The sequence below is a fragment of the Musca autumnalis genome, unplaced genomic scaffold (assembly GCF_047663935.1).
Source record: "Musca autumnalis isolate F117 unplaced genomic scaffold, ASM4766393v1 scaffold_1, whole genome shotgun sequence".
NCBI lineage: Eukaryota > Metazoa > Arthropoda > Insecta > Diptera > Muscidae > Musca > Musca autumnalis.
The window spans coordinates 83999721-84013097 of record NW_027411644.1 but is presented as its reverse complement, the minus strand read 5'-3'; the positions used below and the strand labels follow the sequence as shown (position 1 = coordinate 84013097).

The 13377-nt window shown below is 29.1% G+C and overlaps 1 protein-coding gene across 1 annotated transcript in view; it reads left to right on the top strand.

The window, feature by feature from the left end:
• Positions 1-13377, top strand: part of RhoGAP93B (MyTH4 and RhoGAP_KIAA1688 domain-containing protein RhoGAP93B) — a 104573-nt gene that overhangs the window by 76801 nt on the left and 14395 nt on the right. Inside the window, exon 3 of the mRNA XM_073983324.1 lies at positions 9437-9933. Within this exon, the coding sequence (XP_073839425.1) occupies positions 9437-9933 (497 nt within the window). The remainder of the gene's footprint in view (positions 1-9436; positions 9934-13377) is intronic.

Genomic DNA, 13377 nt, shown 5'->3' with positions numbered 1-13377 from the left:
TGCGACCCACTCTAATATTTAAATATATGTATGTAATTGTAAATACATTTATCCATTCATTCACATGTGACACACATGTGTGCGAGTGGTTGGTGCCATGCAATTAAAATTGTAATCTTGAGTAACGTTTTCCCGGCATGACCTTCAACTTATCAAAATTTAATACACTTTACAGCAACAACAACAACATCAGTTTTTAGCTAACAATAAGAACTTGAGGAGAAGAAATCTACGACCTTGACTTGTATTGTTCCAATTAAACGCATATTGGAATTCAAAACTTTCGAAATATACGATTTAAGCAATTTGGATTACGACTTGTTTCAAAGGAAGGTTGACATTTGGTCATTGTGGTGATAGCATAGCAAAGTGCCTCTCTCAGAGTATTGGAGGTTCTTTTATGGAACGCTAAATTATGTTTTTATATGGAACACAATTAATGTAGGTACTCACTAATTTTCAAATTTTCAGCCGTGGTTAACACACACAAAACGCTAGCAAGTGTGTAGTTTCAAGTCTTATAATCTTATACAGGACATACCGTAGAACTTCTTTGAACGGAGACATCTATAAATAGAAGTGACCTTTAAGAAATCTTTTAAACCTCCAACCACTTCACAATCATATTGATGAATGTTTAGATAGATTTGTTTCTTTTTTTGTCTTCTTCTTCTTCTCTATTCAAGCATGTTATTTCATGCTGTGTTTTATATAAACAAAAAGAAGAAATTACAAACAGCGACAATAGCAACGAAACAAGTAGCTGCAACAGAAGCAATGACAACAGCAATACAAACAACAACAACATAATCTAAAAATCCCATAATAATGGCTATGTTTAAGTTTCCGCTTTGTTTTTCAAAAGCCATTCTTATTCAGTTCATGGAGAGGTTGGTGGGTGGGTGGAAGCTGCCTGGCTGGCCCATTGACGGCATGCAATTCAACAAAATGATGTTGCAACTGCCATTGCTGCTGCTGCTACTAGTGTTGGTTGTCACATCAACATTGGCCATAGTTTTGTTGGTGTTTTCTTTTTTTTCTGTTTTTTTTTTGGATTGTAATGTTCTCTACCACGCTGATGATGATGATGTTGCGCGCGGTTGCAGTCATTATTGAAGGCCAACCTCCATCCATTCACAGACAAAGAAGCAAGCGGAAAATTGTAAGGTTAAAATCGATTGATGGGTAGGCCTCAATTAAGCAGCAATGAGATTGGGTGGGGGTTGATCATTTTTCACACAATGGTAAAAAAAAAATCAAATGTCGCAAATGTCGTAAACATGTATAAAATGCCCAGAAACGTTTTTGGAGGATAAATAACTTTTAAAAAATTATTTAAAAATAATAAAAAAATATAAATGTGGTAAATCTTGTAGAAAATTGCAAATGTCGTAAAGGTCGTAAATGTCACAAACCTCTATAAAGGGTATAAAATGCCTAGAAATGCTTTGGGAAGACTTATAACTTTCAAAAAATAATAACAAATTAAAAAATGTCGATGTCGTAAACGTCGTAAACATGTCTAAATGGTAATAAATTGATAATTATAGCGGAAAAATTAATGGAATTTGGTTCTATGGCATCAACAGTGGTAGTTGGAATAAGAAATGTGGGTAAAACAACAAAAAGTCCCATGTCGAAAATGTAAAAAACTTTTTATTAATAGTATAAAACATAACAAAAGCCATTGCGCCGCAAAGAGATTGTGGGGATGTCGTAGATGATAATTTTTTACACAATATTATAATAAATTACAATTGTCGTAAAGGTCGTAAATGTCACAAACCTGTATAAAGGGTATAAAATGCCTAGAAATGCTTTGGGAAGACTTATAACTTGCAAAAATTAATAAGAAATTAAAAAATGTCGATGTCGTAAACGTCGTAAACATGTATAAATGATATTAAATTGACAATGGAAACGGAAAAATTAATGGAATTTGGTTCTATGGCATAAAGAGTGGTAGTTTGAGTAAGAAATGTGAGTAAAACAACAAAAAGTCCCATGTCGAAAATGTAAAAAACTTTTTATTAATAGTATAAAACATAACAAAAGCGGGGATGTCGTAGATGATAATTTTTCACACAATATTATAATAAATTACAATTGGCCGGTTGGCTTTGAATTACAAGTTAAATAAATTGAATTGAAATTGTCGTAAAGGTCGTAAATGTCACAAACCTTTATAAAGGCTATAAAATGCCTAGAAATGCTTTAAGAAGACTTATTACTTTCAAAAATAATAGCATATTAAAAAATGTCGATGTCGTAAACGTCGTAAACATGTATAAATGGTATAAAATTGATAATGAATGCGGAAAAATTAATGGAATTTGGTTCTATGGCATAAACAGTGGTAGTTGGAGTAAGAAATGTGAATAAAACAACAAAAAGTCCCATGTAGAAAATGTAAAAAACTTTTTATTAATAGTATAAAACATAACAAAAGCAATTGCGCCGCAAAGAGATTGTGGGGATGTCGTAGATGATAATTTTTCACACAATATTAAAATAAATTACAATTGTCGTAAAGGTCGTAAATGTCACAAACCTGTATAAAGGGTATAAAATGCCTAGAAATGCTTTGGGAAGACTTATAACTTTGCAAAAAATAATAGCAAATTAAAAAATGTCGATGTCGTAAACGTCGTAAACATGTATAAATTGTATTAAATTGATAATGAATGCGGAAAAATTAATGGAATTTGGTTCTGTGGCATCAACAGTCGTGGTTGGAGTAAGAAATGTGGGTAAAACAACAAAAAGTCACATGTCGAAAATGTAAAAAACTTTTTATTACTAGTATAAAACATAACAAAAGCCATTGCGCCGCAAAGAGATTTCGGGGATGTCGTAGATGATAATTTTTCACACAAAATTATAATAAATTACAATTGTCGTAAATGTCACAAACCAGTATAAAATGTCACAAACCAGTATAAATCTCACAAACCAGTTTAAAATGCCTAGAAATGCTTTGGGAAGACTTATAACTTTGCAAAAAAATAACAAATTAAAAAATGTCGATTTCGTAAACGTCGTAAACATGTATAAATGGTATTAAATTGACAATGGAAACGGAAAAATTAATGGAATTTGGTTCTATGGCATAAAGAGTGGTAGTTTGAGTAAGAAATGTGAGTAAAACAACAAAAAGTCCCAAGTCGAAAATGTAAAAAACTTTTTATTAATAGTATAAAACATAACAAAAACCATTGTGCAGCAAAGAGATTGCGGGGATGTCGTAGATGATAATTTTTCACACAATATTATAATAAATTACAATTGTCGTAAAGGTCGTAAATGTCACAAACCTGAATACAATATATAAAATACCTAGTAATGCTGTATAATGATTTATAACATTCAAAAAAATTATAAAATAATATATGTTGTAAACTTTGTAGAAAATTACAAATGGTGTAAATATCGTAAATGTCGTAAACATGTATAAAAGGTATAAAATGCAAAATTATATAAAATTAAAAATAATAAAAACTTAAAAAAAAATATAAATGTAAATCTTATAGAAAATTACAAATGTCGTAGAGGTCGTAAATGTCATAAACCTGTATAAAGGGTATAAAATGTCTAGAAATGCTTTGGGAAAAGATTTATAATTTTCAAAAATTAAGAAAAAATTAAAAAGTGAAAATGTCGTAAACGTCGTAAACATGAATAAATGGTATCAAATTGGCAAAGAAAGCAGAAAAATAAATAAAACTTTGTTTCTACTGCATCAACAGTGGTAGTTGACGTAAAAATTACGAGTTAAACAACAAAAACTCCCATGTCGAAAATGTTAAAAACCTGTATAAATTGTATAAAACATAAAAAAAACAATTAAGGAGCTCGTTGCTCCTTGGGGATTTCATGGTTGATAAGTTTAGCAAAACAATTTGTAAAAATTGCTATTGTCGTAAAGGTCGTAAATGTAACAAACTAGTATAAAAGATTCGATATCCATACAAACATAAGTTGACAATGGAAGTGGAAAACTTAATGGAATTTGGTTCTATGGCATCAACAGTGGTAGTTGGAGTAAGAAATTTGAGTAAAACAACAAAAAGTCCCATGTCGAAAATGTAAAAAACTTTTTATTAATAGTATAAAACATAACAAAAGCCATTGCGCCGCAAAGAGATTGTGGGGATGTCGTAGATAATAATTTTTCACACAATGTTATAATAAATTACAATTGTCGTAAAGGTCGTAAATGTCACAAACCTGAATACAATATATAAAATACCTAGTAATGCTGTATAATGCTTTATAGCATTCAAAATATTACAAAAAAATAAGTGTTGTAAACTTTGTAGAAAATTACAAATGGTGTAAATATCGTAAACATGTATAAAAGGTATAAAATGTAAAATTATAAAATTATATAAAATTAAAAATAATAAAAACTAAAAAAATATAAATGTCGTAAATCGTGTAGAAAATTACAAATTGTCGTAAAGGTCGTAAATGACATAAACCTGTATAAACGGTATAAAATGCCTAGAAATGTTTTGGGAAGATTTATAACTTTCAAAAAATAATAAAAAATTAAAAAATGAAAATGTCGTAAACGTCGTAAACATGAATAAATGGTATCAAATTGGCAAAGGCAGCAGAAAAATAAATAAAAGTTTGTTTCCATTGCATCAACAGTGGTAGTTGACGTAAAAAATACTAGTAAACCAACAAAAACTTCCATGTCGAAAATGTCAAAATCCTGAATAAATGGTATAAAACATAAAAAATACAATTAAGGAGCTCATTGCTCCTTGGAGATTTCATGGTTGATAATTTTAGCAAAAAATTTTGTAAAAATTTGCTGTTGTCGTAAAGGTCGTAAATGTCACAAACTAGTATAAAAGGTTCAAAATCCATACAAAACGATTTCGAAAGGTTTATAACTTAAAAAAAATAATAAACAAATTAATAAAATATATATATCGTAAATGTTGTAAAAAATACAAATTGTCGTAAAGGTGTAATAAATACAAATTGTCGTAAAGGTATATCTTTCAAAAATAATAGAAATCAAAAAAATGTAAATGTCTTAAACGTAATAAATACGTATAAATCGTATTAAATTGGCAAGAAAATCCGAAAAATAATAGATTTTAGTTTCTTATGCATAATCAATGATAGTTGGGCAAAAAGTTCAATTAAAAAAATGCCCACGTCGAAAATGTCAAACAAATGTATAAATTGTATAAAACATACAGAAAAAAAAAACAATTTATCAGCAATGAGGATGGGGGATTTCATGGTTGATAATTTTCCACACAATATTGTAATATATTACCATATTGTCGTATTATTATATTGTCGTAAATGTCAGAAACCTGCATAAAATGATTAAAAGTTATAAAATGGCTAGAAACGCTTTGGGAAGGTTTATAACTTTCAAGAAATAAAAAATTTCAATGTCGTAAATGTCATAAACTTGTATAAAAGGTATAAAATTGGCAAAGAAAGCTGAAAAATAAATGGAAATTGTTTCTGTTAAAAACACATTTAACAGAAACAGCATCGACAGAAATAGTTTATTTAAAAACAAAGGATAATAAAGAGTACCATTGGTAAAATAGCCTCAAACAAATATAGCCTAATAACAAATAAATATAAGTTGACGGTGTCCTCGTTTAAGGTTCTGTTTAGCTGACAAAAGTATACTTTTATAAATTCTTTTCAACCTAGACACAACCTTTCTTTAATGCTTCTACCAAAATGTAGGAAACTTTTCAAGGCTCTACTGTATAGGCCTTGTTCTTTGCAACGTCCCTGTGTAACCCTGAAAGTATGAATGTAAAGTATAAATAATTTTTTTTGTTGTTGTATGGGCTTTGCTACCAGCTAACCTTGAACTCTTAACATACAAAAACTCTTAGCATACAAATGCATTTACAACAAACATACACACACAAACACAAATAAATATATCCACATTAACGATAGAAATGTTACCACACAAAACAAATCCATGCTGCCAGCATATAATGTTAATGATGTTGGTAGGAAGGTTACCTTATGCACAACCCATCCATGTAGGTATTTTTTTATCTTCACGAAGGGTTTTAGTATGAAAACTGTTTGATAAATTAAATGTTTTTGAAAACTATGTTTAAAGAGACATTCGAGCCTCAAAAATATTCTTTAAAAAATGCACAAGTCTAAGAAATATTTTTTAAAAAATCCACGAGCCTCCGAAATATTCTTTAAAAAATCCACAAGTCTCAGAAATATTCCTTAAAAAATCTACATGCTTCAGAAATATTCTTTAAAAAATCCACAAGCCTAAGAAATATTTTTTAAAAACGGAACAAGCCTCAAAAGCCTTTAAAAAATCCACAAGTCTCAGAAATATTCCTTAAAAAATCCACAAGCCTCAGAAATATTCTTTAAAAAATGCCTTAGCCTTAAAAATATTCTTCAAAAAATCCGCGAGCCTTAAAAATATTCTATAAAAAATTCAAGAGCCTCAAAAACATTGTTTAAATAATTCAGGAGCCTCAAAATATTCCTTAAAAACTCCAGGAGCCTTAAAAATTTTGTTTAAAAATCCCGGAGCCTCAAACATTTTGTTTAAAAACCCAGGAGTCTCAAAAATAATCTTTAAAAAATCCACGAACCTTAAAACAATTCTTTAAAAAATCCACGAGCCTTAAAAATATGTTATTAAAAAATGTTCAAAATATTTTTTTTTAAAAATCCTAAAAAATATTTTTTAAAAAATCCTCAAAAATATTTTTTTTAAATACTCAAAAATATTTTTAAAAAATTCACAAGCCTCAGAAATATTCCTAAAAAAAATCCACAAGCCTCAGAAATAACCTTTAAAAAATCCACAAGCCTCGGAAATATCCTTTAAAAAAATCCTCAAGCCTCAAAATATTTTTTAAAAAATCTACGAGCATCAAAAATATTTTTTCTAAAAATCTAAGAGCCTCAAAAAACTTTTTAAAAAATCTACGAGCCTCAAAAATACTTTTTCTAAAAATCTAAGAGACTCAAATTTTTTTTTAAAAAAGTTCACGAACCAAAATATTTTTTAAGAAAATCTAAGAACCTCAAAAATATTTTCTTTTTTTAAATCCACTAGCCTCAAAAATTTTTTTTTTAATCCACGAGCCTCAAAAATGTTTTTATGAAATCCAAGAGCCTTTAAAATATTCTTTAAAAAATCCACGAGCCTAAAAAATATTTTTTAAAGAATCCACGAGCCTAAAAAATATTCTTTAAAAATCCACAAGTCTCAGAAATATTCTTTAAAAAATCCACAAACCTCAGAAATATTCTTTAAAAAATCCACAAGCCTCAGTAATATTCTTTAAAAAATCTACAAGCCTCAGAAATATTCTTTAAAAAATCAAAAAGCCTCAGAAAGATTCTTTAAAAAAAAAACATTTTTTAATCCACGAGCCTCAAAAATGTTTTTATGAAATCCAAGAGCCTTTAAAATATTCTTTAAAAAATCCACGAGCCTCAGAAATATTCTTTAAAAATCCACAAGCCTCAGAAATATTCTTAAAAAACCACAAGCCTCAGAAATATTCTTTAAAAAATCCACAAACCTCAGAAATATTCTTTAAAAAATCCACAAGCCTCAGAAATATTCTTTAAAAAATCAAAACGCCTCAGAAATATTCTTTAAAAAATCAAAAAGCCTCAGAAATATTCTTTAAAAAGTCTACAAGCCTCAGAAATATTCTTTAAAAAATCAAAAAGCCTCAGAAAGATTCTTTAAAAAATTCACAAGACTCAGAAATATTCTTTAAAAAATCCACAAGCCTCAGAAATATTCTTTAAAAATCCACAAGCCTCAAAAATATTTTTAAAAAATCCACAAGCCTCAGAAATATTCTTTAAAAAATCCACAAGCCTCAGAAATATTCTTTAAAAAATCCACAAGCCTCAGAAATATTCTTTAAAAAATCCACAAGCCTCAGAAATATTCTTTAAAATCCACAAGCCTCAGAAATATTCTTTAAGAAATCCACAAGCCTCAGAAATATTCTTTAAAAAATCCACAAGCCTCAGAAATATTCTTTAAAAATCCACGAGCCTCAAGGATATTTTTTTAAAAAATCCACGAGCCTGATGGATATTTTTTAAAAAAATCTAAAAGCCTCAAGGATATTTTTTAAAAAATCTAAAAGCCTCAAAAATGTTATTAAAAGAATCTAAGAGCCTTAAAAATATTATTAAAAAAATCTAAGAGTCTCAAATATCTTTTTTAAAAAATCCACGAGCCTTAAGGATAATTTTTAAAAAATCTAAAAGCCTCAAAAATATTATTAAAAAAATCTAAGAGCCTCAAATATCTTTTTTAAAAAATCCACGAGCCTCAAGGATATTTTTTAAAAAATCTAAAAGTCTCAAAAATACGGTTAAGAAATCTAAGAGCCTCAAATATCTTTTTTAAAAAATCCACGAGTCTCAAAAATATTTTTTAAAAAATCTAAGAGCCTCAAATATCTGTTTTAAAAAATCCACGAGCCTCAAAAATATTTAAAAAAATTAAAAGCCTCAAAAATATTTTTTTTTAAAACTAAGAGCCTCAAACATCTTTTTTAAAAAATCCAAGAGCCTCAAAAATATTTTTTAAAGATCCACGAGCCTCAAAAATATTTTAAAAAATCTAAAAGCTTCAAAAATATTTTTTTTAAAAATCTACGAGTCCCCAAAATATTTTTATAGATCCAAGAGCCTCAAATATCTTTTTAAAAAAATCCACGAGCCGCAAATATCTTTTTAAAAAATCCACGAGCCTCAAATATCTTTTTAAAAAAATCCACGAGCCTCAAATATATTTTTTAAAAAAAGCCTCAAAAATATTTTTTAAAAAATCTAAGAGCCTCAAATTTTTTTTAAAAATCCACGAGCATAAACAATTTTCTTTAAAAAATCCACGAGCATAAAAAATGTTCTTTAAAAAATCCACGAACCTCAAAATATTTTTAATAAACCCACCAGCATCTAAAATAGTTTATTACAAACCCACGAGCCTCAAAGAAATTCTTAAAAATTTTCACGTTTAAAAATCCGCAATTATGGCTTTCATACGAAATATTTTTGCAATGTTTGTTGTTATTGCTATAATTATGTTTGACATTTAAAGATGATCTCAATAATGCTGCGGATGATGTTATGGTCTTCAACTCAATTTCTGGTTCATTCAACCAGTAAACACTCATTTTATAAATTGACCACCGACAGATGCCTGGTGGCCCTCAATGATCCATCCGTCTATTTGTCTATTATTCATAGTTGAAAACATTTGTTCGGCTAGGTTAGCTCTCTGTAGTTTGTTGTTGATCATTTTAATCATTGCTCTATTTTTAATTCAAATATTTTATTGTCTTCTACCCCTCTTGTCTTTCTCTTTTCATGTTGTTTTTCATCTGCGAACACGCAATTTTATTTCATTGCTCTGCGTCAGGATGTACCAATTAAGCGCACCGATTCATCACAGTGGTGGGAACTTTTCGATACAAATACGCAACGTTTCTATTACTACAATGCTGCCTCACAGAAAACGGTCTGGCATAGGCCGAGCAAATGTGACATCATACCGCTGGCCAAATTGCAAACGCTCAAACAGAATACCGATCCCAGTGATCGTCGAGAGATTAGCACACAAACGCAACAACAACAGCAAATGCATCATCAGCAGTCGCAACAACATTCGTCGCAACATTCATCACCCTCCATGCCCAAGGTACGTTCAGCTTCACAGCGTGGTTCAAGCAGCAGTAGTCATCATTTAGCAGCTAACAGTAATACCAATACCACGGGTAGTACGGGGAGCAATCGTGATGGAGGGGGCGGAGGAGGCACAAATAAGCGTAGCAGTGCCGGTTTGCCATTGCATGCCAGCTCGGAGGAGAAACTTTCCAGTGAATTACTCTCAAGTCCACGTGGGCGTCAAAGTTTTCGGTAAGTAGCATGTAGTACCTACCAGTAAACAGCAATCAAGTAAACCTCCAAGCATTTGTAGAGTCATTAGATAGACACCACAACCACCATCGCCACCACAACTTTGTGGCCATCCACTCGTTTATTTTTCATCATTATGTTTGGTCATTTTGTGCTGTTGTTGTTTTTTTGCTTTCAAGTTTCTTTTGGGTCATTGTGGTTTGTTTATGTTTGAAATATAATTTGAATGAAATTATTGTTGTTGCAGCAAAACAGAAACAGTGGGTGTCAAATGTAACCGAAATGCTGTTATCTTTAAGAAAAGATAAACAAAGAAATCTGACCCATAATAGGTATCTCTTGAGAATAAAACAAAAGCATGGAAACTAAAAACGTTTTGGAATATTCAATGAGAAAATTACAAAACAAATGGTCATAATGGGGTCAACAGAAACAGAAGTATTTTTAAAAAAAATCCAACGGCCTCAAAATTATTATTTAAAAAATCCACGAGATATTTATTAAAAATCAAGGTTCCTCAAAAAGTTACAAAAATTAAGAGCCTCAAAAATATCCATTAAAAATCCAGAACGTGAAAAATATTCTTTAAAAATCCACGTTCCTCATAAATATTTTTTTAAAAAATCAAAGAGCCTCAAAAATATTTAAAAAAACGGATACGCTTCAAAAATATTCTTTAAAAAATCTAAGAGGCTCAAAAAAACCGATGAGGCTTAATAATATTCTTTAAAAATACTAGAGCCTCAAAAATATTCTTTAAAAAATCCATGAGTCTCAAAATATTCTTTAAAAAATTAATGAGCCTCAAAAATATTCTTTAAAAAACCCAAGAACCTCAAAATATTCTTTAAAAAATGCACGAGCCTTCAGAAATATTCTTTAAAAAATCTACGAGCTTCACAAATATTCTTTAAAAATCCACGAGCCTCAAAAATATTCTCTAAAAAATCCAATAGCCTCAAAAATATTCTTCAACAAATCCAAGAGCCTCAAAAATATTCTTTAAAAAACCCACGAGCCTCAACAATATTCTCTAAAAAAATCCAAGAGTCTCAAAAATATTCTTCAACAAATCCTAGAGCCTCAAAAATATTCTTTAAAAAAATCGAAGAGTCTCAAAAATATTCTTCAACAAATCCAAGAGCTTCAAAAATATTCTTCAACAAATCCAAGAGCCTCAAAAATATTCTTTAAAAAAATCCACGAGCCTCACAAATATTCTCTAAAAAATCCAAGAGCCTCAAAAACATTCTTTAAAAAATCCAAGAGCCTCAGAAATATTCTTTATAAAATCCAAGAGCAACAAAAATATTCTTTAAAAAAAAATCCAAGAGGCTCACAAATATTCTCTAAAAAATCCAAGAGCAACAAAAATATTCTTTAAAAAAAAATCCAAGAGGCTCAAAAATATTCTTACAAAATCCAAGAGCCTCAAAAATATCCATTAAAGAATCAAAGAACGTAAAAAATATTCTTAAAAATTCCACGTTCTTCAAAAATATTATTTAAAAACCAAAGAGCCTAAAAACAGATTTTTTAAAAATTCCAAGAGCCTCAAATATATTCTTTAAAAAAATCCACGAACCCCAACAAAATTCTTTAAAAAATCCAAGAGCCTCAAAAAATTCTTTAAAAAATCCAAGAGCCTCAAAAATATTTTTTTAAAAAAGGATAAGCCTCAAAAATATTGTTGAAAAGATCGAAGAGGCTCAATGATATTCTTTAAAAAATCGTCGAGCTCCAATAATATTATTTAAAAAAAACCGTCGAGCTCCAGTAATATTCTTTAAAAAATCATAGAGCCTCAAAAATATTCTTTAAAAAATCCTAGAGCCTCAAAAATATTCTTTAAAAAATCTTAGAGCCTCAAAAATATTCTTTAAAAAATCCACGAGCCTCAAAAACATTCTTTAAAAAATCCCAGAGCCTCAAAAATATTCTTTAAAAAATCCACGAGCCTCAAAATATTCTTTAAAAAATCCACGAGCCTCAAAAATATTCTTTAAAAAATCCACGAGCCTCAAAAATATTCTTTAACAAATCCAAGAGCCTAAAAATATTCTTTAAAAATTCCAAGAGCCGCAAAAATATTCTTTATAAAATCCATGAGCCTCAAAAATATTCTTAAAAACATCCAAGAGCCTCAAAAATATTCTTTATAAAATCCATGAGCCTCAAAAATATTCTTAAAAAAATCCAAGAGCCTCAAAAATATCCATTAAATAATCAAAGAACGTAAAAAATATTCTTTAAAAATCCACGTTCTTCAAAAATATTCTTTAAAAAATCTAAGAGCCTCAAAATATTCTTTAAAAATTCCAAGAGCCTCAAAAATATTCTTTTAAAAATCCACGAGCCCCAACAAAATTCTTTAAAAAATCCAAGAGCCTCACAAATATTCTTTAAAAATTCCACGAGCCTCAAAAATATTTTTTTAAAAAAGGATAAGCCTAAAAAATATTGTTTAAAAGATCGAAGAGGCTCAATGATATTCGTCGAGCTCCAATAATATTCTTTAAAAAATCGAAAAGGCTCAATAATATTCATTAAAAAATCAACGATCCTCAAAAATATTCTTTAAAAAATCCTAGAGCCTCAAAAATATTCTTTAATAAATCCAAGAGCCTCAAAATTATTCCTTAAAAAATCCACGAGCCTCAACAATATTCTCTAAAAAATCCAAGAGCCTCAAAAATATTCTTTATAAAATCCATGAGCCTCAAAAATATTCTTAAAAAATCCAAGAGCCTCAAAAATATCCATTAAATAATCAAAGAACGTAAAAAATATTCTTTAAAAATCCACGTTCTTCAAAAATATTCTTTAAAAAATCTAAGAGCCTCAAAATATTCTTTAAAAATTCCAAGAGCCTCAAAAATATTCTTTTAAAAATCCACGAGCCCCAACAAAATTCTTTAAAAAATCCAAGAGCCTCACAAATATTCTTTAAAAATTCCACGAGCCTCAAAAATATTTTTTTAAAACAGGATAAGCCTAAAAAATATTGTTTAAAAAATCAAAGAGGCTCAATGATATTCGTCGAGCTCCAATAATATTCTTTAAAAAATCGAAAAGGCTCAATAATATTCATTAAAAAATCAACGATCCTCAAAAATATTCTTTAAAAAATCCTAGAGCCTCAAAAATATTCTTTAATAAATCCAAGAGCCTCAAAATTATTCCTTAAAAAATCCACGAGCCTCAACAATATTCTCTAAAAAATCCAAGAGCCTCAAAAATATTCTATAACAAATCCAAGAGCCTCTAAAATATTATTTAAAAAATCCACGAGCCTCACAAATATTCTCTAAAAAATCCAAGAGCCTCAAAAATATTCTTTATAAAATCCAAGAGCCACAAAAATATTCTTTAAAAATCCAAGAGCCTCAAAAATATTCTTAAAAAATCCAAGAGCCTCAAAAATATCCATTAAAGAATCAAAGA